Source organism: Panicum virgatum, chromosome 5N, assembly GCF_016808335.1.
Source record: "Panicum virgatum strain AP13 chromosome 5N, P.virgatum_v5, whole genome shotgun sequence".
NCBI lineage: Eukaryota > Viridiplantae > Streptophyta > Magnoliopsida > Poales > Poaceae > Panicum > Panicum virgatum.
In genome coordinates, this window is record NC_053149.1 from 18844920 (window position 1) to 18867155 (window position 22236).

General features: G+C 51.6%; 1 protein-coding gene across 1 annotated transcript; it reads right to left on the reverse strand.

The window, feature by feature from the left end:
• Positions 1-598: 598 nt before the first annotated feature.
• Positions 599-20429, reverse strand: LOC120673784 (pectinesterase-like). Its single transcript, XM_039954788.1, has 2 exons — positions 19327-20429; positions 599-1598 (listed from the first exon to the last, which is right to left on the reverse strand). Exons 1-2 carry the CDS (start codon positions 20327-20329, stop codon positions 907-909), a joined length of 1695 nt encoding a protein of 564 aa, XP_039810722.1. The 5' UTR covers positions 20330-20429; the 3' UTR covers positions 599-906.
• Positions 20430-22236: the final 1807 nt, after the last annotated feature.

Here is a 22236-nt window from a genome sequence, read left to right on the forward strand (position 1 = left end):
GAACCCAATCCCAAGAGCCTCGCCCGCGCAACAGATATTCCCAGGACTTTCTCTGGCTTCGAGATCAGCCGGAGGGCGACGCCAAGGCACGGGACCGGGGATCCTGGGCCATGTACGGCGCGCCAGCAGTTGCATATGGGCGCGCACGATCACCATCTCCTCCGCTACTCTACTCTCCGTCTGCTTATCTCGAAGCCCTCGTGCTATACATTACTCCTTCTGTCCTCCTCAAATATAAGGCCTCCTCCAAAGGTCTGCGATGTCGCCAGCCAAAACAGTTTTTTAATCAGTGAATAGCGCAAAATCTCTCGCTACGCCCACCCCCCTCACATGCACACAACCCGAGGTGGTCCTGGTGCTCTGCCGTCCAACGACCTCGCCAATGCATGCTGCTCGCTTTTTGCGCTGAGACATATCCTCGATTATGCTACTCTACACTTCCTTCCTCTCTATTCTAGCTAGAATTTCATTTGTAACATGGACAGCTATTTAACCTGATGACTAGGACCCATAATACTTGCCCTGACCGGCTGCACCGGATTCCGCCACCTTTGGATGCACAGACTCCATTCGATCGATCACCAATAAAAGATCGATGAGAGAAAAGTACACCAGATTTAAACGTAGCTATACGGAGTAGTATTAGGTTCATTCATTGACGCGTGTACCGATCCGAGTTTCATTCATGCAATGCCACGTATGTATACAGACGGAACGACACAAAAAGAATCAACGGCAGCTGCGCAACACGACGACCGACCGAACCATCGGTGCCTTTCCACCTCACAATGCAACTTGATCACGCCACCACCCATTTATTGTTTGCCACACATCTTCGGATCTTCCCCGGCCCACTGCATGTGAATCAGCATGCATCACTGAATAATGACGATGCATCGCTAGCGCTCACAAGCCGGTGTTGAAGGGGATGGACGTGCCGGCGAGCCAGACGTCGCCGTCGATGAAGGACCCGACGGTGAAGGCGCTGGCCTCCGCCGCGCTGGTGATGACGCGGTACCCCTTCCACTTCACCCTCCCGGACGTGCCGGCGCCGGCGCCCGTGTTCATGTACTCGCCGTAGTAGAGCGTGTCGAGCGCGAAGTCGCCGCTCCACTCGAGCCACCCGGCCGGGTCGATGAGGGAGTCCAGCTCCGATTGCAGGAACACCGTGCGGGAGTACTGCTTCCACGGCCGGCCCAGGTACGTGCGCGTCGACGCCTCCCGGCCGGCGAGGTCGGCCGCCGCCGCCACCTTGCAGCGGTGGACGGAGATGCCCGTGTTCTGGTTGGGGTCCTCACGGCCCTGCGCCGTGAAGATGTTGCTCTGCTTGGGCAGCGGGCGGCGGGCGTAGAGGTTGCAGCTCTCGAGCACGACGGCGGCGTTGCCGAAGACGAAGTCGATGGTGCCGTAGATGTCGCAGTCGCGGAAGAACTGGCGGAGGGAGTGCGTGTACAGGGTGTCCTGGTACCCCACGAAGCTGCAGCGGTAGAAGGCGGAGAGGTCGGCGCCCACGCGGAGCGCCACCGCCTGGTGCTTCGACGGGCCAGCAGAGTTCTCGATCGTCAGGTCGCGGGCCAGAAAATTGTTGCCCACGACAGCTGCATGCATGCGGCCCAGGATATATAAACAGATCGTCAGCGGCAAAAAAAATTGTTTATTCATTTATGGTTGTTGAAGAGGGCTGGCCCAGTTCATATGTTTCTCTTCGACCTGGCCCATCATGTATAACACTGAACACCAAGATCTCTAAAAACCCAAGATCTGTAAAATTGACTATATAAAAAAACAGAGATATCAAAATACGATGAATTAAACACTTGATCGGTAGGAGGGAGTATATAAAATATCAAAACACGGAAATAAATAGAAACAAATCCATTTTACCCCTGAACTTGTCAAGAAATCTGAAAAACACCCCTGAACTCGAAATCTGGGCAAACCACCCCCTCAACTCTTCAAAACCGGGCAAACTACCTCCCAGGCTGGTTTTCATGGTGGTTTTAGCGATAGGCCCCACGTCTCAGCATGTGGGCCCTATATGTCAGCCCCTCCTCTCTCTTCTCTCTCCCCGCCCGTCGCCGCCGACGCCTCCCTCCGCCAGTAGCCACCCACGACTCTCGCGGATCCACATGGTGCGAGCTCGCCGCTCGGGGATCCACGCGCCGCTCAGGTCGGAGGGAGCCGGGTGTGGTTCCCCAGCGAGCGAGTGTGGTGGAGCAGGGCAAAGCCGGGCCGGGCACGGCGCGAGGTGGGGCGGCAAGTGCGCGAGATGGCGGAGGGTTTACTTGGCCGCCGGCCTCACGGCGCTGCAGCTCGTTACCAGCGGAGGGTGGACTTCGTGTGCGCGACGGAGCGGCGCAGCGGTGGCTGGAGGCGGCTCTACGGTGGAGCTAGGCGGCGACGAGCGATGGCGGGCTACGGATAGGCGGCTGCGTGGTGATGAGAGTTGGCGGCAGCGGCGAACACGGCGGGCTAGCGTGCACACCGGCCCGGCGAGATCGTGACCAACATGCCCATGTCGTTTATCGTCGTGAAGGGAGAGCGGAGGGTGGTCCTCACCGGTAGGCTTGGGTCGGCGGCGTCGGCGTATGGTGGCGGCACTGCGGACGGCTCTGGGGCGACTCCGGGGGTCGGTCGGCTGGGGCGGCGAGCCGAGGAGCTTGGCGAGGTGGTGAGGGAACTTATGGCCCGCGGAATCGAAGCGGGATGCCTGGAGGACGACGAATCGAGACCGGTGGCTCCAATGGCGGCCAGGTGACTTGCAGTGTCGCGCGCACAGCGCATGTGGGCGCGACGCGAGGGGCGAGCGGTGCTGTGTTTCGCGAGTGGTTCCGACCTGCTCCACCGCTCACTCCGCCGCCGGCCGTGCGCGAGGTCTATCGCCGCCGCTCGTTCCGCCGCTGCCGCCTCTCGCGAGGTTTGCCGCCGCGGTCGCGCTCGAGGTCCGCCGCGCCGGCCCGCTCTGTTGCCGGATGCACGCAAGGAGGAACCGGCGGCAGCGGCGGTGGTGAGCTCGGGAGAGACAGAGATGGGGGCTGTGAGGCTGACCTGTGGGGACCACAGTAGAAAGCCACTCCAATGGGTAGTTTGCCCGGTTTGAAGAGATGAGGGGGCAGTTTGTCTGGTTTTCGAGTTCAGGGGGTTTTTCGGATTCCTTAACAAATTCAGGGGTAAAATAGACTTGTTTCAAATAAATAATCTACTTGTACCGATTGTAAGAGCAAGAGAACAATCAGGGCGCTTTATGGGCTTGTGTGGGTGCCTGCAGCCGTAGTATGGCATCGTTTGTATACTGGCAAGCGAAATGGAAGAGCACGCAAGTTTTTCATCCGTCGCGTTCAGCAATGAGCAGCAGCCAGCAGAGCAGAGCGACGAGGGCTCCGCATGCATGGAAAGCTGCGCCCACATGCAGGTGGGTACTCCTAGGAGTGGATTGGTTCTAATCTAATGTCCAAATTGGATTTATGCACTTGGATCAGTTGGATTTGAATTTAATTGGATTTGGACATCCACTCATTTGAAAATCCATTGGCCTTGATACGTAGGACAAAAATAATGGATAATCCAACATGAATTGGACTTCCCTGAACACATGAACAGGAGCCGAGTAGCACCACACCCGCCGCATCACTGTGCTGCCCTCGCCATGGCTGTGCCTGAGGTCGACTCAAGCGGGCCACAAAGAAGGATTGGCGGCCGAGTGAGGATTCTTCCTCTTTCTCCCTCCCTCTTTTTCTCCGCTCGATCCACCACATCGCTCCCAAATCCTCCGATCCCAACCCCACGCGATGCAGCAGCTGCTGGAGTTGGGCCCAACACCATCACCCATAGTCGCTCATCTAGACCCGCCGCCCGACCGCGGTGATGCCACCGCTGCCTCCGCCAAGCAGGCGCTTCCCTCCCGCAACGCCTCCTCCAAGTACGACTTCGTCAAGATCATGGTGAGCAGGAGCTTTCCATCTCGAGGGATGGTCGCCGGGTCCGGGTGGGTCACCGGCGAGCGGCGGCCGGGAGGGGAGCCTGAAGGGAAGGGGACTGCGTGCTGAAAACAATTGATTTCGTTGGATTCTAGTATTTCAATTTTGGATGCCAGTCCATTCCGGGAAGCACAGGCGGCCGCCCGGGACGCGAGGCTGCGGACGCGCACGACGACACGACGGCACGAGGCAGGCGCGCGAGGCGGGCGACGGCGACCGCGCTACCTAGGTCCACGCGAAGGCACGTCAGCATGCTAGATAAAGCTGAGGATATCTCTTGTGGTGCCAGTGACACGACAAGCAGCACTGACTTCGAAGCAGCCCACTGTACGTGCATGTCACATGTGCACATACGCCCGGAAGAGTGCGTTGCAGCATTGGCGCGCCACGTGCTATGTCGCAAATATATTACTTCCCCGCCGTCTCTCGTGTTCAAGGATTCATCCCTCTTAGCTAAAATGATAAGGGTGTGTTTAGTTGGTGAAACGAAATTTTTTTGATGTCACATCGAATATTTAACCAAATGTCGAGAGTGGTTTTCGAACACTAATTAAAAACTAATTTCAGAACTCACTTGGAAACTACGAGAATAATTTGTTGAGGCCTTTGACCGCATCATTAGTATATATTAGTACTGTAGCGCTTATGATTAATCAAGCACTAGTTAGGATAAAAAGATTCGTTTCGTCATGTATATCCAAACTGTGCAATTAATTTTGTTTTTTAATTATATTTAGTGTTCCATGCATGTGTCCAAAAGGGGAGGCAAAATTTTTTTGGTAACTAAACGAGCTCTAAATATATTAGGAGCCCTTTGACAGATTTAAAATAACAGCTCAACCAAAACCCTGCCAAACGGGTGGTCATGTAGTGGCTCCATACAAGAAGATTTTAGTGAAGCCAGAACATTGTGATGGTGGAATCACGGGTGGTCATGTAGTGGCTCCATACAAGAAGATTTTAGTGAAGCCAGAACATTGTGATGGTGGAATCACAAAATGTAGCTCCAGCCGGTTCCTTCTTTTCAATCCATTCATAAAAAACAGATGAAACCATTTTGCCAGAACGTTTTTCAAACTCGATTTCAAAAAATTGCTACACCAAGCCTTATTACCGTACAGGCTCTAAAATATTACTCCCTTCATTCTCTTTTGATAGATTTATTTCACCTTAATACAATAACCAAGGAAAACAACATTACTTATTATATAATAAATACAACAAAGACTTCTTAGTTGATCAACCAATGTTTTATCTGGAAATTTCTCGTTACAAGTGCTATTTATTGTTATAGTCCATGCCAATAGTAAATAGGACTATTATTTGAAAATATTTTAGTTTTTAAAATATTTTAGTTTTTAAAATAGAACTATCAAAAGAGAATAGAGGAAGTACGTGGTTACATGTTTACGTACCGTGGCAAAACAGTAGTAGAGCTATGCGCGCGCGCTCACATTGTGTTTTTTTTCAAGGAATAAAAAGGAGAGTCACGGGTGCCGACCCTCTTGTCTGCAAGCTAGCAACCCCACGTCAACCGAGTCGAGTTAATGTAGTTAAAAAGGGCCCGTATGTACGGCTAGGTTTACTGCATGCGTATTTACCTGCAGATGTTCAGGGCCCCGAGTGACCGAGTCGATCGTGCCTACAGCGTGCGTACGCGGCTAGTAAATTCTTGTAAACTTAACCACCGTAGATCTCGGACCTTGTACATGCGAGTACGCATGCGAGGTGAGACCGGGAGAGTAGTTGGTTGGTGACTGGTGACTGCATCTCATTGTACTCCTGCTCCCTGGTTGTATCTGCGCAGAGCTAGCTACCGGTACGGTACTGGCAGCGGTGGGGCAAGTCGTAGACGGTGGTGGTGCCGTGGTGGTGCCGGCACAGGGCCGGAAAGGAAGGGAATGATAGATTGGACTTTGGACAGCTCGATTCCTCTGTCCTGCGTGACTGCATGCATGCACCGGGGTCCAATTGCACGCGCTACAGCTACAAGGTTTTCGAGGTCCCTACGAACAACACAGTGGGTGTGTTTAGATCCCCAAACCCTCCAAATCCAAACTTTCCATCACATCGAAACATTAAATATAGCAAATGACTAATGCATGGAGTACTAAATATAGGTAAATAAAAAACTAATTGCATAGTTTTAATGCACGTTGCGAGACGAATCTTTTGAGCCTAGTTAGATCATGGTAGGACAATATTTACCACAAATAAACGAAAAGTGATACAGTGTGCTGCAGTATCCGATGTTGCTTTTTCTCCTACTTTTTCAGGGATCTAAACACAGTCAATACTACTTGCTGGTAGCCCACTGCAATGGCGGCAGCCGGCAGTACCTGACACGATCTTATTTTTTTCGAGAGTAAAATGCACCAGAGGTCCATCAACTTATAGGAGGGTGTCACTTAGGTCCATCAACTTAAAAATTGTATTTCTGGGTCCACAAACTTATAATTTGTGTCACTTAGGTCCACGAACTCTGAAAGTTCATTTCTAGATCCATAAACTTGTAATTTATATCACCTAAGTCCATACCCCTCCACCTAGCCTTCTGCACTGATATCGCACCAACATGAATCTAGCTACACAGTTCTCACACATTGCTGGAGTTTCGTCAGAATGGTAAAATTTGAGCCCAACTCCAAATCAAGTGCATAGGGAGAGGAGAGGGGGATGAAAGATTTATTTTGAAGGTTATTGATATGTATTGGGATTCAAAGGGGGCTTCCGGACGGCCATTGGTGAGTTCTGGAGTTTAGATCCAGATATAACCCTGTGATATGGGTGAAGAGTAGGGGTTGATTGCTTTGGAAAGATAGAGAAGGTTATAGAGGGACTCAACAACATATGTATCATAGTAGGGGATATTCTATCCTCCGTGGTGTGGGTGGCCAGATATGGCGGTGCAATATGTTGTGGCGAAAAATCTTATGGTAACGTTAGACTTGGATCAACCTAGAATGGTTCTCGGTGAGGGCTTGAAAAATATTCATGGACGCTATATCGGGGTGACCTTTAAGGGTCTATAGCCACACGATTACTCATAGATGAAGTTCATGAACCTAAAAATACACTTTCCGAGTTTATAGACCTAAGTGACACAAATTACAAGTTGATGGACCTAAAAATGCATATTTGGAGTTCGTGGACCTAAATGGCATACTCTTACAAGTTAGTGGACCTCTGATGCATTTTACTCTTTTCTCGACAAGACTTGCAACATGATGCATCGTTGTTACTGAGGGTAGCTCCAACATGGTTGCCAAGGAGGTGCTAGCAGGTGAGAGAAAGCATTGCCACCTTGGCCAAATGGTGGAGCAGTGGTGCTAGCTTAAAAATCTTTGGTACCGGTAGTTTAACTGAGCACCCGGTGCTAACATTAAAAAATCATTCATTCTCATCGAGGAGCAGCACATGGCGTGGAAAAAAGCTGAGTAGGGGAGTATTTTATTGAGGAATGTTGAGTACTCTATCCTGCTTGTGATGAGTGAATTGTCAACCGTGCGGTGTGATCGTGCGCTTGGTCTTTGGATTGCAGGTACACGGGCGTCGAGTGTCGACGGGGAGCTGCCGTGGAGGTGCTGTGGCCGATGGACCGTGCGGTGGACGGCGGTGAAGGGCAGCCGGGACCGGAGCTCGGACCGGACGGCAGCTGTGGCGTCCACTCCTGGATCGAGGGCGCAAGCGGCGACGGAAGGCGGGTTTCTTGGTTTGCGCCACAAAACCAAGGAGGCGGACGGCGGTTGAAGACGCCAAGTCGTGGAGGCACGAGCATCGGTCTCGGGACTGACGGAGGCGACAGGCGTCGATGGCGTCTAGGGCCTCGCTGCGGGCGAGGAGGTGACGGGTGTCGGGCGGCGTCTAGGGCCGTCAGAAGGCCGAGGCGGGAACGGCGTCTAGGGCCACGGCGCGGAGGCGGGAATCTTCCCGCGCGTGAGGTTTTGGCGGTTTTCTCAAAACCGGCCACCTACCCGGGTTTCGCGGACCCTCCAAAACCGCGGACTGGATCTTCATCAAGACGGCGGCATCGCGGAGAAGACTTCGTTTCGAAGAAAGAACCTCGGCCGTCGGATGAGATCGTGTACAGGGGGTGCTGCAGGCCAACCGGTCTGACCGGTCCCTGGCACCGGTCTGACCGGTCTAACCAACCGGTCTGACCGGTCCCGCGGGTATAAATACCCCTTCACTTGTGTTAGGTTAATAGCGGCTTTTGTAATCTGTTCGTGGACTCTCTGTTTCTCCAGGCCGCCGCCCCTTTGTTCTCCTCCCTCTGTTTCTCTCTTTAGAGTAGATTTGTCCATGGATTTGTGAGAGTTTGTATTGGATTTGATTGGAAAAGGAAGCCCTATCCTCCTTGTGCCCTCTGGGCTTTTGAATCAAACCAATCCCGTCCCTCTTGTGCTTTTTGTGATGGATTTTCGTTTTGGTTTTGATGAACTTGAATGCGACGGTTTGTAGGGTTCTTTGGAGTGATTCCTGTGCTTCTAGCTTCATGTCAATCCCTCTGGAATCATGAGCTCTTCAGAATTGAAGTTTTCGAGTATTTGAGAAAACCCCAATCCCTTTTGATCTCCCCCATAATTCTCTAGATTTGTTGATATTTAGGCTGAGATTTTTTGGGAATATGTTCACGGGGTAGGGGCGAAGCAATCCCCCAAGATTCACCGTTTGAATCCAATTTCTCGGGGGTTTTCTGGGTGCTACCGGTCAGACCGGTAGGACAAACCGGTCAGACCGGTCTGCTCATTTTTGAACAGACACGACCAGTCAGACCGGTCCATCGCACCGGTCAGACCGGTCCTGGCTGTTCAGATCAGCTGTTTTCCCGAATCGCTTCCGAATTACTTTGGGATTTCACTCGTTCGTTCGAGGCCTTTTGTGTTGGTTTAGCTTTTCAATAGCTATCCCAAACTTTGGCCAGAACGCTTGAGGACTTGGGTGATTTTCGGGATATAGGCCGACGGTTTGAATTTCGAAAGAAATTTTGATCGGCTCCCATTCACCCCCCCTCTGGTCGCCGGCTTCGGTCCCACAATTGGTATCAGAGCTTAGTTGAGGTTTTCAGTATCTTAACCGGTTCAAAAACCACTCGGCGACCATGGCGAGTCTTGGTAAGATCCCGGTGTTTTCCGGCGAGGTCTATGCCTACTGGAAGGTTCGCATGAGAGCCTTCCTGCAGAGCATGGGAGCCGATGTCTGGGAGATTACCAAGAACCAGCTTTACGAGGTGCTGGCTGTTCGGGTCACGCCTCTTCAGGTGACCCAGCACGAGGCTAACGCCAAGGCCGTCAATGCCTTGTTCGCTGGCGTTTCTCGTGCGGAGTTCTCACGCGTCCATTGTTTTCAGGAAGCTCACAAGATTTGGACGTGCCTTGAGAACTACCACGAGGGTACACCTCAGGTGAAGGCCAGACTGTTCGAGACTCACCGGCGTGAGTACGAGAACTTCACACAGGAGCCGGGTGAGAGCATTGACCTGATTTTCAGTCGTTTTCAGTCGATTGTGAACAAGGTCAATGCGAACAGAGCTGCTGGTGCCCTTGAGTACACAGAGCACGAGAAGGCCCTCAAATTGCTTTACGCACTTGATCGCTCTGTGTGGGATCTCAAGGTGAACACCATCATTGAGTCTGCTGGCTATGATACTCTGACGGTGAACGAGTTTTTCAGCAAGCTCAAGGCCACGGAGGTGGATAACCAGACACGAGCCAAGCTCAATCGTGCCGCTCCTTCCAAGAGCGTCGCTCTTGTGACCAGCCCAGGTGGTGGATCGGGCTCTAACGCTAACTCTGCTCTTGGCTTTTCTCTTGCCTCTTTGCCTTCTGTTTCAGATGAGCAGCTGGAGACGCTGGGCGACGACGACTTGTGCCTCCTCATCAGCAAGTTCCAGCGCGTCTACCACAACAGGCAGAGGAAGAAGAACCCCGGGTGCTACAACTGCGGCGATCTGAACCACTTCATCGCCGATTGCCCCAAGAAGTCCGGCGGTGGCCAGAACAACTCCTTCGACTACTACCGCCACCGTGACCGTGACGAGGGAGGCTCCAACAAGGAGCGTCGGCGCCACAAGCACCGCAGTCGTGACCGGGGAGGACGCTTCGACAAGGAGTCGCTCAAGAAGCGCTTCCAGTACAAGGCCAAGAAGCGGGAGAAGGCCTTCCTGGCGCAGCTCAGCGACCTCGACAAGAGCTCTGACACCGACAGCTCTTCTTCACCGACCTCCGACGATGACGACAAGAAGAAGAAGAAGCGGGACAAGGAAGCCACCGGCTTCATCGGCCTTTGCTTGGCGGCCGGTCGGCGCAAGAGCTTCTGCACCATGGCGGGCGAAGCTGATGGTGCTCGTGCGTCTTCAGGTGGACACGCTACACCGACGCACTCCGGCTCTTCTCCTGGATCTGAGAGCGATTTAGAGGTAAACTCCACGATCGACCTGCTTGATACAGAGGTTAGCGAGTTGTACGCCGCTCTCGACAACCAGAAGAGGCTGCTTAAGGAAGCAGCCAGAGAGCGTAGAAAGCTTAGGGCTGAGCTGGCTTGTGCTAGGGAGAAGTCTAGTGAGGATGAGTGAGCTGGCTGCATATCTCACATGAACGATCTTGTTGCTCTCCGTGCCAAGCATGATGAGAACGTCGCGGACTTAGATGTTGCTAAGATTTCGCTTGCCGACGTGTCACATGAGCTCGCTAAGGCCAAGCATGAACTAGAACTGGTTAAGGATGCTCCTATTGTTAGCGATGTGCTTGAATGCGAGGAGCGTCCTATCTTTAAGTCCGATCTAGCTTCGTTGCAGTCCAAGTTTGCTACTGTTGTGTGCGAGCTAGAGGAGATGAAGTCTAGGCCAGTTTTGCTTGGCGCTTGTAAGCTTTGTCCCACGCTTAGGTTGGAGCTAGAGGAGAAGAACGCTTTGATCAAGTCTTTTGGAAAGACTAAGGTCGTAGAGTCTAGCCCACCTATTGACTGCTCTGTTTGCCCTGGTTTAATTGCTGATTTAGATAGTCTTGCGGTAGAGAAAGCCAACTTAGAGAATGAGAATACCTATCTTAGGGCGATTCTGAGTTGGGTCTCTAGCAGTGAGCCGCAGTTGGGCATGCTGATTAAGCAGTTCAAGCGTGATGATGGGTTTAGGGTCGGTTACACATACACGAAGTCAGACTTTGATAGATTGTATGGTAAGATTGGCAAGACTGCTGGAAACACTGCTAGCACGAGTACGCAGCCTTCGCTTGTTGACCCCGCGGATGGTGTGCTTAAAGAACCACCGAAAGCACCTCCGCAGAAGCAGGTTTGGGTTCCAAAGCCCAATGAGCTGAGGAACTCCCTCGACACGCTCCCTGCTGCCACAGCCCAGGTTGCCCAGAAGAAGAGGACTGCTCCTCCCCGTCCGCAGGCTAGGCCTCCACCTCCCAAGCGTGAGGTGAGGTACCACTGCGAGTTCTGTGACAGGGAAGGTCACCTGGAGGAGTTTTGCTTCAGAAGGAAGCGGGCTGTGAGGAGAGAGCAGGAGAGACTGAACGCGGACATGTACTCTGTTCGGGTGCATGATCCTTCTCGGCGTGGTGATAGGCGAGATGCTAGGGTGCACCGTGTAGGTGGAGGTCAGGGAGACGGTGGTGGTTACCATGCTCCAGCAGGTGGTCGCTTTGCCGGCCGTGCTCCTGGTCGTTTTCAATACGGCTATGGACCACGAGACCGAGGTTTTGGAGGAGGTTTTGAGGCTCCACGCTTTCCTCGCGGTGGTGTTCGTCAGTCACGCGGTAGACGGGACGGGGGATACGCTTTGTCTGGTTTTGCTAACCCTTTTGTAGAGCAAATGGCTCGACACTGGTTTGCTTCTCACTTTGCTAACCCCAGTGTTGAGACATTTGCTCACCCTTTGTCTCACTACTGATTTTCAGGTCGGAGGCTTGGAGAACAGGTGGATCATGGACTCCGGTTGTTCGCGCCACATGACCGGAAATAACAAATGGTTCTCCAGCCTCACCCCGATGCGCTCAAAAGAGTACATTGTGTTCGGGGATAATGGAAGAGGAAAGGTACATGGACTTGGCGCTGTTCGAGTTTCTGATCGCTTTACCCTGAGAGAAGTTGCTTTGGTTTCAAATCTTGGTTTTAATTTGCTCTCTGTTTTGCAACTTCTTGATGAGGGGTTTGAGGTTCGCTTCAAGGAGGGCTGTTCGCGTGTTTTGGATTCCAGGGGAGATTTGGTTTGCCAGATTACACCTCGCGATCGAGTTTTCTTGGTTGACTTCTCTGGAACTCCTTTTGGCCCTTCTCATTGCTTGATGGCTGGTCCTTCTTCTGATTTGTGGAAGTGGCATAGGAGACTAGGACATTTGAGTTTCGATTTGTTGTCGAGATTGAGCTCACTTGGCCTGATCCGAGGATTGCCCAAACTGAAGTTTGAGAAGAACCTTGTTTGCCATCCGTGTTGTCACGGGAAAATGATTGCCGCTTCTCATCCGCCTGTTAATCAGGTGATGACTTCTCACCCTGGAGAGTTGCTACACATGGACACTGTTGGTCCTTCCAGGGTGATGTCTGTTGGTGGGAAGTGGTACGTGCTTGTGATTGTGGACGACTTTTCTCGCTATTCGTGGGTCTTTTTCATGAGAACCAAGGATGAGGCTTTCGAGTTTGTTCGAGACTTGATCTTGAGATTGAAAAACGAGCTACCCCAGGCCATGCGAGCGATCCACTCTAACAATGGCACATAATTCAAAAATGCTCGTTTTGATGTCTTTTGCAGTGATCAAGGTCTTGAACACCAGTATTCTTCTCTCTACACTCCACAGCAGAATGGAGTTGTAGAACGGAAGAATCGGACACTGGTTGAGATGGCGAGGACGATGCTCGATGAGCATAGGACTCCTCGCAAATACTGGGCTGAGGCGGTTAACACCGCTTGTTACGTGTCCAACCGCATCTTCTTGCGTGCTTTCATGCACAGGACGTCTTATGAGTTGCGGTTTGGACGCCAGCCCCATGTTGACCATCTCAGAGTTTTCGGTTGCCGGTGTTTTGTGCTGAAAGATGGAAATCTTGATAAGTTTGAGTCTCGCTCGTCTGACGGTATTTTTCTCGGATATGCTTCTCACTCTAGAGCATACCGTGTGCTGATTATTGATACTAACATCGTCAGAGAGACTTGTGAAGTCACTTTCGACGAGACTGCACCGTGTAATTCTTCTGTCTTTGAAGTTGCAGGAGATGATGAGCTCGGCACCTCCATCTTTGAAGATGAGGAGGAAGAAGCTGCAGATGGCGAGGCTGAGGCTACCACGCGTGCTGTGGACCCAGCTATCTCTGCTACGAGCTCGGACGATGACGACGGCCCCGACCCGACTACGTCTACTTCCCGGGGGCTGTTCGAGGAGGTGACTCAGGCTACACCAGCTGCACCTGAGGAGGCACCAGCTTTGGTTGAGGAGGAGGCGACTTCGACACGGGAAGCACCGCGACACATTCAGCGTCGCCATCCACCTCAACAGATGCTAGGTGATCTCAACGAGCGAGTCACCAGGTCCAAGGTAACGAGTATCGCTGGCTTTGCTCATTCAGCGTTTGTTGCCTCTTTTGAGCCCAAAGATATTGGACACGCTCTTTCTGATTCTAATTGGGTCAATGCCATGCATGAGGAACTTGAAAATTTTGAAAAAAAACCAAGTTTGGGTTTTGGTCGAGCCTCCACCTGCTTGTAATCCCATCGGAACGAAGTGGGTTTTCAAAAACAAGCAGGGTGAGGATGGTTTGGTTGTTCGAAACAAATCTCGTCTTGTTGCCCAGGGGTTTTGCCAAAAAGAGGGTATTGATTTTGAGGAAAGTTTTGCCCCTGTTGCTCGTTTGGAAGCTATTCGAATCTTTCTTGTATTTGCTGCTTCCAAGGGTTTCAATGTTTTCCAAATGGATGTTAAATCTGCCTTCTTGAATGGTTTTATCGAAGAAGAGGTTTATGTAAAGCAACCCCCTGGTTTCGAAAATCCCAAGTTTCCAAACCGTGTTTATAAACTTCAGAAAGCTCTTTACGGTTTGAAACAGGCACCTAGAGCTTGGTATGATAGATTGAAAACTTTTTTGCTGGCTCAGGGCTTTAAAATGGGATGTGTTGATAAGACTTTGTTCTTCATGCGATCCGGCACTGATTTTCTTTTAGTTCAGATATACGTGGATGATATTATCTTTGGTGGCTCTTCTCACGCTCTTGTGTCCAAGTTTTTTGAGCAGATGTCTAGGGAGTTCGAGATGAGCATGATGGGTGAGTTGCAGTTCTTCCTCGGGCTGCAGATCAAGCAAACTCCTCAGGGCACTTTTGTCCATCAAGCCAAGTACACTAGAGACTTGCTGCGGAAGTTCGACATGAGTGACTTGTCTCCTCAGCCGATTCCGATCAGCACATCTACGACACTTGATGAGGACTTGGACGGTGAGGCGGTGGACCAGAAGGAGTACAGGAGCATGATCGGCTCGCTCCTGTACCTGACGGCGACGCGACCGGACATCCAGTTCGGCGTCTGCCTTTGTGCGCGCTACCAGGCTTCTCCGCGCACCTCCCACAGGCAGGTGGCGAAACGCATCTTCAGGTATCTGAAATTCACCCCTGAATTTGGTCTTTGGTATTCTGCGGATTCTTCTTTGGTTTTGGTGGGTTTTTCTGATGCTGATTTCGGTGGGTGTCGGTTGGATCGCAAGTCGACATCCGACACTTGTCAGTTTCTCGGTACATCTTTGGTGTCTTGGTCCTCTCGCAAGCAGGCTAGTGTAGCGCTTTCTTCCACAGAAGCTGAGTATGTTGCCGCTGCTAGCTGCTGCTCCCAGATACTTTGGATGAAACAAACCTTGCAGGATTATAGCTTGAGTTTCGGTAGGGTTCCCATCTTTGTAGACAACATGTCAGCCATTAGCATTGCAAAGAACCCTGTCCTACACTCCAGAACCAAGCACATAGACATCCGATTCCATTTCCTGCGAGACAACCATGAGAGAGGAGAGATGACATATAGACCTGATCCATGTCCCTTTAGAGAGGCAAACCGCAGATATACTAACCAAACCGCTAGAGCAGGACACCTTTGCTCGCTTGGGGTTTGTTACCCCTTTTGATTGCTGACTTTTGTTTTGGTTAGCTTGGTAGGTCTTTGTTTTGCTTCTCTTTGTTTTTCTAGGTTTGGTAGTTACATTGTGCATATGCATTGTACATGTTTGCATTTTGCATTGTCTCACTTGCACTAGCATTCTTGTATACATTGCTATGATCTTCTAGTGCCTGCTAGTGTGAGTTGATAAATTTGATCATGTATAGCTTGCTCCATTGTGTATATGACATCATCTGAGTTAAGCTATTTTGATTTGAAAATCTGAAAACATGATCACCCTGTTTTGGCTACTAGCATGTTAGGGCGTGTTGATGTGCTTTGCTATCTTATTCATGCTAGTGTGCCTTTTCGTTCAGCAATTCATACTTGGAATGATCTAAATCTGATAAAAATTGCTTGAACTGCTCATGAAATGGATTGAAAAGATCCAGGTGGGATTGCTTGTCGCACTGATCGAGCCTTCGGGACGGCTCACTTTGCACTTGTGAGAACCCGGGCAAGGCTGTGCATGACTGAAACGAGTGCTTTAAGCTTCTGATTGTCTTTTGGCATAAGCTTGGCCTCGTTGCTAAGTAAAGCATGACAAGCTTTCAACCCCTGGCATTAAGAATTGCTTGATACTAATTTAATTGAAAAATGAATGTTCGCAACATGTTTTGGCAGGTTTGGCTCACCTATATGAGTTTGAGTAGCACTGCTTTCCATTTCCTACTTGTTAGTGCTAGATCATGGGTGATGCTTTTATTTCTCCTAAACTGAACTTGCCTAGCTCTAGACTGATTTGATATACCCTGTTGAGCTAGATGCAGGTCTTGTTTATGGATGCACACATGCTTGAGACTAGATGTTGCTCATATCTTTGTATCCCTGAATGTTTTCACTTACACCTCCTGCATTGCATTCATTGCATAGCATCTGTTCAGGGGGAGTCTCAGCTTCAGGGGGAGCTTTAGGTCTTTGTAGCTTTGATGTGTGCATGTGCCAACAAGGGGGAGAATTTTGAGAGAAGTGATCGAACAAGGGGGAGAGTTGTTTGATTTTTGAAAAACTTGTTGAGCACAGGGCTTTGTGAGTGCATCATTTTGGGAGAGTTGCACTTGTGAGAGGGAAAAACTTTGCTTGGGGAGTTTCTGTTTTGGTTTTGGCTCCTGGTTTTCTCGCTTTCCCTCTGCTGCTTGCATGACTGCGTCGAGCGTTACCTCTGTCTTTGAGGAGTCATGTTTTGTCTTTTAATCGATTGCGTCGAGTCGTTGCCCTTGTCTTAGGGGATCGATCTGTGCTTGAGTAAGTGACTGTTCTTGCCTTTCTGAGCTTTGTGTCACTTGTTTGAGTTCTTCACTTTCTTGCTTCTCTTTTTATCACTTCTCTGGTTTCAGGTGGTGTGTTGACAATGCACTTATCAAGGGGGAGATTGAGGAATGTTGAGTACTCTATCCTGCTTGTGATGAGTGAATTGTCAACCGTGCGGTGTGATCGTGCGCTTGGTCTTTGGATTGCAGGTACACGGGCGTCGAGTGTCGACGGGGAGCTGCCGTGGAGGTGCTGTGGCCGATGGACCGTGCAGTGGACGGCGGTGAAGGGCAGCCGGGACCGGAGCTCGGACCGGGCGGCAGCTGTGGCGTCCACTCCTGGATCGAGGGCGCAAGCGACGACGGAAGGCGGGTTTCTTGTTTTGCGCCACAAAACCAAGAAGGCGGACGGCGGTTGAAGACGCCAAGTCGTGGAGGCACGGGCGTCGGTCTTGGGACTGACGGAGGCGACGGGCGTCGACGGCGTCTAGGGCCTCGCTGCGGGCGAAGAGGTGACGGGCGTCGGGCGGCGTCTAGGGCCGTCAGAAGGCCGAGGCGGGAACGGCGTCTAGGGCCACGGCGCGGAGGCGGGAATCTTCCCGCGCGTGAGGTTTTGGCGGTTTTTCTCAAAACCGGCCACCTACCCGGGTTTCGCGGACCCTCCAAAACCGCGGACTGGATCTTCATCAAGACGGCGGCATCGCGGAGAAGACTTCGTTTCGAAGAAAGAACCTCGGCCGTCGGATGAGATCGTGTACAGGGGGTGCTGCAGGCCAACCGGTCTGACCGGTCCCTGGCACCGGTCTGACCGGTCTAACCAACCGGTCTGACCGGTCCCGCGGGTATAAATACCCCTTCACTTGTGTTAGGTTAATAGCGGCTTTTGTAATCTGTTCGTGGACTCTCTGTTTCTCTAGGCCGCCGCCCCTGTGTTCTCCTCTCTCTGTTTCTCTCTTTAAAGTAGATTTGTCCATGGATTTGTGAGAGTTTGTATTGGATTTGATTGGGAAAGGAGGCCCTATCCTCCTTGTGCCCTCTGGGCTTTTGAATCAAACCAATCCCGTCCCTCTTGTGCTTTTTTGATGGATTTTCGTTTTGGTTTTGATGAACTTGATTGCGACGGTTTGTAGGGTTCTTTGGAGTGATTCCTGTGCTTCTAGCTTCGTATCAATCACTCTGGAATCATGAGCTCTTCAGAATTGAAGTTTTCGAGTATTTGAGAAAACCCCAATCCCTTTTGATCTCCCCCATAATTCTCTAGATTCGTTGATATTTAGGTTGAGATCTTTTGGGAATATGTTCACGGGGTAGGGGCGAAGCAATCCCCCAAGTTTCACCGCTTTTCGTGGTCGTTTGCTCAAAGATTCACCGTTTGAATCCAATTTCTCGGGGGTTTTCTGGGTGCTACCGGTCAGACCGGTAGGACAAACCGGTCAGACCGGTCTGCTCATTTTTGAACAGACACGACCGGTCAGACCGGTCCATCGCACCGGTCAGACCGGTCCTGGCTGTTCAGATCAACTGTTTTCCCGAATCGCTTCCGAATTACTTTGGGATTTCACTCGTTCGTTCGAGGCCTTTTGTGTTGGTTTAGCTTTTCAATAGCTATCCTAAACTTTGGCCAGAACGCATGAGGGCTTGGGTGATTTTCGGGACATAGGCCGACGGTTTGAATTTCGAAAGAAATTTTGATCGGCTCCCATTCACCCTCCCTCTGGTCGCCGGCTTCGGTCCCACATTTATTTCCTAATGTGGATCCAAAGCGGTGCTAGACATTGCTAAATGTTGAAGTAAAATATGACAAGCTAACACCACCTGACGTGTCAGATAATAGCTCATCTTTCTGCACTATACGTTGGAGTTGCCCTGATCTAACCTGACTGCGTGTTTTTTACCATAAAGATCGAGATCTATCTAATTCACACAATAACACATGCCATGGCATGGTTTATTGATCTTTTATTTGGCTCGATCAGTGCATTCACTGGTGGTCTTTATTTCGGAGGTCAGATCGCCAGGCAGGCATTCAGATCGCCGGGACTAATGGACCTAAAAGGAGTTGTGGATCGGGACTAAAGATCCGATCTGTACTAGTGCACTAATCAAAATAACTACTCCAGAGGATGTTCAGAATCGTATATATCTGTCACGGTGAACGGGCACAAGCTTTTTCCGGCACTCTATTTAATTTGTTTTCCGGTGGTGAAAATGGGTACGCCGGGATTAGCCTAGAACCAAGAGGCGGCCTTAATTTGATCCACTCGAAGATGTGCACGGACTACAGGACCACGCGTGCGTTTCTGGCCAAGTTGGTGCGATTAATTCCTGGCTACAGGAACCGAGCATTTTTTTCAGCCTCTGCACAGCAGCCGATCTGGTCGGATAGCAATGGCAAGTTGGCAACGATAGCGTCCATCGTGCTCTGCATGCTCTCATCCGCCAGCGCTTAATTCTGCATCGTATGCCTGGTTGGTGGGACCCGCCCGTACTTTGCCGGCCAGTAACCCCAATTCTGTATCCCGCACGCGTTAATTAATATGTACAACTACCACCTAGCGGCCACTAGGTTCACTGCGTTCGCTTGGTTTCTCATCCAATCAATCGGCTACTAGATTCACTGTATTCGCTTGATTTGTCAGCTAATCAATCAGCAGTATTTTTCTCTCACACTAAATCAACACCCGTCACCAGCTATCAGCCACCTGCAATACTTTTCTTCCCTAACAAATCAATAATTACTTCTTCATTTACCACCAAGCTAGGTACTGAAGCTACAGCGCTGCTTGACAATTCGAATTATTTGTTACTTGGCAATGATGAACTGCTGCTTTGAACCACTACTGATTTGACGTCGTCAAGGTACTACGGGATGAATGCACGAAGCAAGCAATGGGGGGGGGGGGGGGGGGGGAGCAGAGCAGCAAGCATTCAGAATGTAATCAAGCGTGCGGCAGGCGTACTCACCGACTGTGGCGGAGCGGAAGGTGGTGGAGCCGTCGACGACGTTGCGGCGGGCCTTGATGACCGTCTTCCCGATGCCGTCGCCGACGAACATCAGGTTCACGTGCTTCTTCCCGACCTCCACGTTCTCCATGTACGCGCCGGCCTTGATGTAGATCACGTACCGCCGCTTCGAGTTGGTCGGCGCCGCCGCCACGGCCGCCGACACCGTCGTGTAGTTCCCGCTCCCGTTCTGCGCCACCACCGCGTCCGCCGCCACGCCCGACGCAGGGGCCTGCAGCAGCCGCCGGTCCCCGGGCCGCACCCACCGCGGGAACCCCTTCACCATCTGCCCGTACCCCATGAACGGCTGCCGCGGCGCCGGCGACGCGCCGGGCAGCTTCTTCGCCATGGCCAGCGAGTTGCTCACCATGCGGGAGACGTGGTGGAGCGTCGGCTCGATGTAGCGCCGCACGCGCCCGCCGTCCTGGTACGCGAACCCGTCCAGGCAGGTGTACTGGTTCGTGATGGCCGCCGAGAGCACCGTCATCACGTGGTCCATCGTCACGCGCCTGGCCCCCGCGGCGGACGACGACGCCGATGAGCCGCTGTCGCGGGCGGCGGGGGACTCCAGGTCCGCCACGGTGGCCTGGAGGTCGTCCATGGTGGTGGACAGGAGCTCCAGGCAGTCGCTGATGGCGAGGCGGTCGCGCGCGCTCAGGGACCTCTCCCGGAGGTACGAGGAGCAGTTGGAGGCGGTGGCCGTCACGACGTCCTCGGTGCGGTTCACGGCGGCGCAGATGACATCCGGGAGGGTCTTCTTGTGCAGGTCCGGGATGTCGGCCAGCGTGGACAGGCAGACGTCAGGGTAGAGCGTGCCGTCGCAGTGCGCGGCCGCGGCGGCCTCCGCGGTGGGGTAGAAGGGGACAGTGCCGGCGGCGTCGGAGGAGGCGGCCGCCGTCGCCGCCGCGAATGCGACAACGAGGAGGACGAGGAGAGGCCCGGGTCTCTTGGGTAAGGGTGGCATTGTGTCCTTGTCTGTGGTAGCTAGCTCTCGCTTGCAGTGTTTGCTGAGAGAGCTGGAGAGTGAGTACTGAGGAGTGATGGAATTGGGGTTCCCAGGAGGGGTTTATGGGTGATTGCTATATAGAGGAAGTGCGGTAGAAAGTGTTGGTCTTGGAGCTGAGATCCGTAGCATTCGCCCAAAACAACTACTACTCGGTTCTAGATTTCCAGTAGAAAAAATATATGGTCCCTACAAGATTCTATTGAGATTTTATATTTTTGTGTGGGAACATTATGCCAGTCTTAATTGGAGTTTCATGATATTAAATTATATCCCACTTTATCAATTTTGCTGACATGGTGAGAAACAATGAGGGAGACTGTTAGATTGGTAGTTAGCGCACCATTAATTGATTTCGGTGATGCAGGTAATAATAAGCCAGCCACAATTCAAGCTGCTAATGGCTGGGTGCATCCAGTTTTAATGGTTTGGTTTTGCTATTTGGCATCTATTGGTATGGTTTTGTTTTTCTTTCACAATGAAAAAGTTTTGTACGAATTGAGCTTTTGTTTTCAAGTTTATTGTTGGTTAAGAGCGACTATTCTAGCCAATTAATGCAGCTGGATAGGCATGCAGCGCGCACAGGCAAACGTGAACATCAGAGGCCTGAAATGAGCCCAGACGAAGCCTGACTGGAGTTAGCTGGTTGGATGATACATGCGGTTTGGTTTAGTTTGGTTTTGAAAGATGATGGTTTGGGATGGTGTAGTGTGGAATAACATATGTATTAGTAAAATGATTTGTTACAGTTGTGGTCTATCTCTCATATTAAGTTACATGTACTGACCAATTCAACAATAACAATAATATAGTTTTTTTTCCCAAGCAAGTTGGAGTAGGCTAGAGATGAAACCCGAAAGAAATAAATTCAAGGTTCAGGCACATTGATAGCTAGTCTCCAAGTGCTCATATCCAAAGCTATCTCTTTAGAGATATTCCAATCTTTAAAGTCTCTCTTAACCGACTCATCCCACGTCAGTTTAGGTCTACCTCTACCCCTCTTTACATGATCGACCCGCTCAAGAACTCCATTACGCACCGGCACCTCAGGAGGCCTTCGTTGGACATGTCCAAACTATCTCAGCCGATGCTGGGTAAGTTTCTCCTCAATTGGTGCCACCCCGACCCTATCCCGAAATCTTCGTTCCGGACTCTATCCCTACTTGTGTGCCCGCAAAACCACTGCAACATCCGCATCTCTGCTACTCTCAGTTGCTGGACATGTCGCCTTTTTGTAGGCCAACATTCAGCACCGTATAACATCGCCGGACGAATTGCTGTCCTATAGAATTTGTCTTTTAACTTTTGTGGCACTCTCCTATCACAAAGAATGCCAGAAGCTCGCCGTTCAACCCAAAAAATTAAGCTGACGGAAAAAAGTAGACAATTCACCTATATTCTAACATGTTGGACCATTATCACCCTTGAGCCGCGATGCAATGCATATAAATGTGTGACAGTGTGTGCGCGCGCGTCCGTCGCCTGTCGGTCGATACCTGTTGCTGTTCGGGGCGGCGACCAGATCAGATCGCCACGCACAGCCGCGACAGAGGTCGCGGGGTCGCCGCGATGGTTTGATTCCTGCGCGCGGCGCCAGCTGAAATCGCGAGGCTCCCCCCGCCGCATCCCGCTGTCTCCGCTGTTCGCGAGTAACTCCGCGGTCGCGCGAAGCCGGTCGCCGGATCGCATCATCCGCCCATCCCAGTGCGCGGCGCACGCGCTCGGCAGCGCTGACGAGTCGGTCGGTACACGCTTGTGATGACGGCGGTCGGCGGCGACCGTAACCGAGGCGCCGGGGTTGGGCAACGCACGATCCAGGCCTGCTGGCGCTGGCCTCGTCGTCGTCGTCGGGGCGGCTGCGGGCTGCT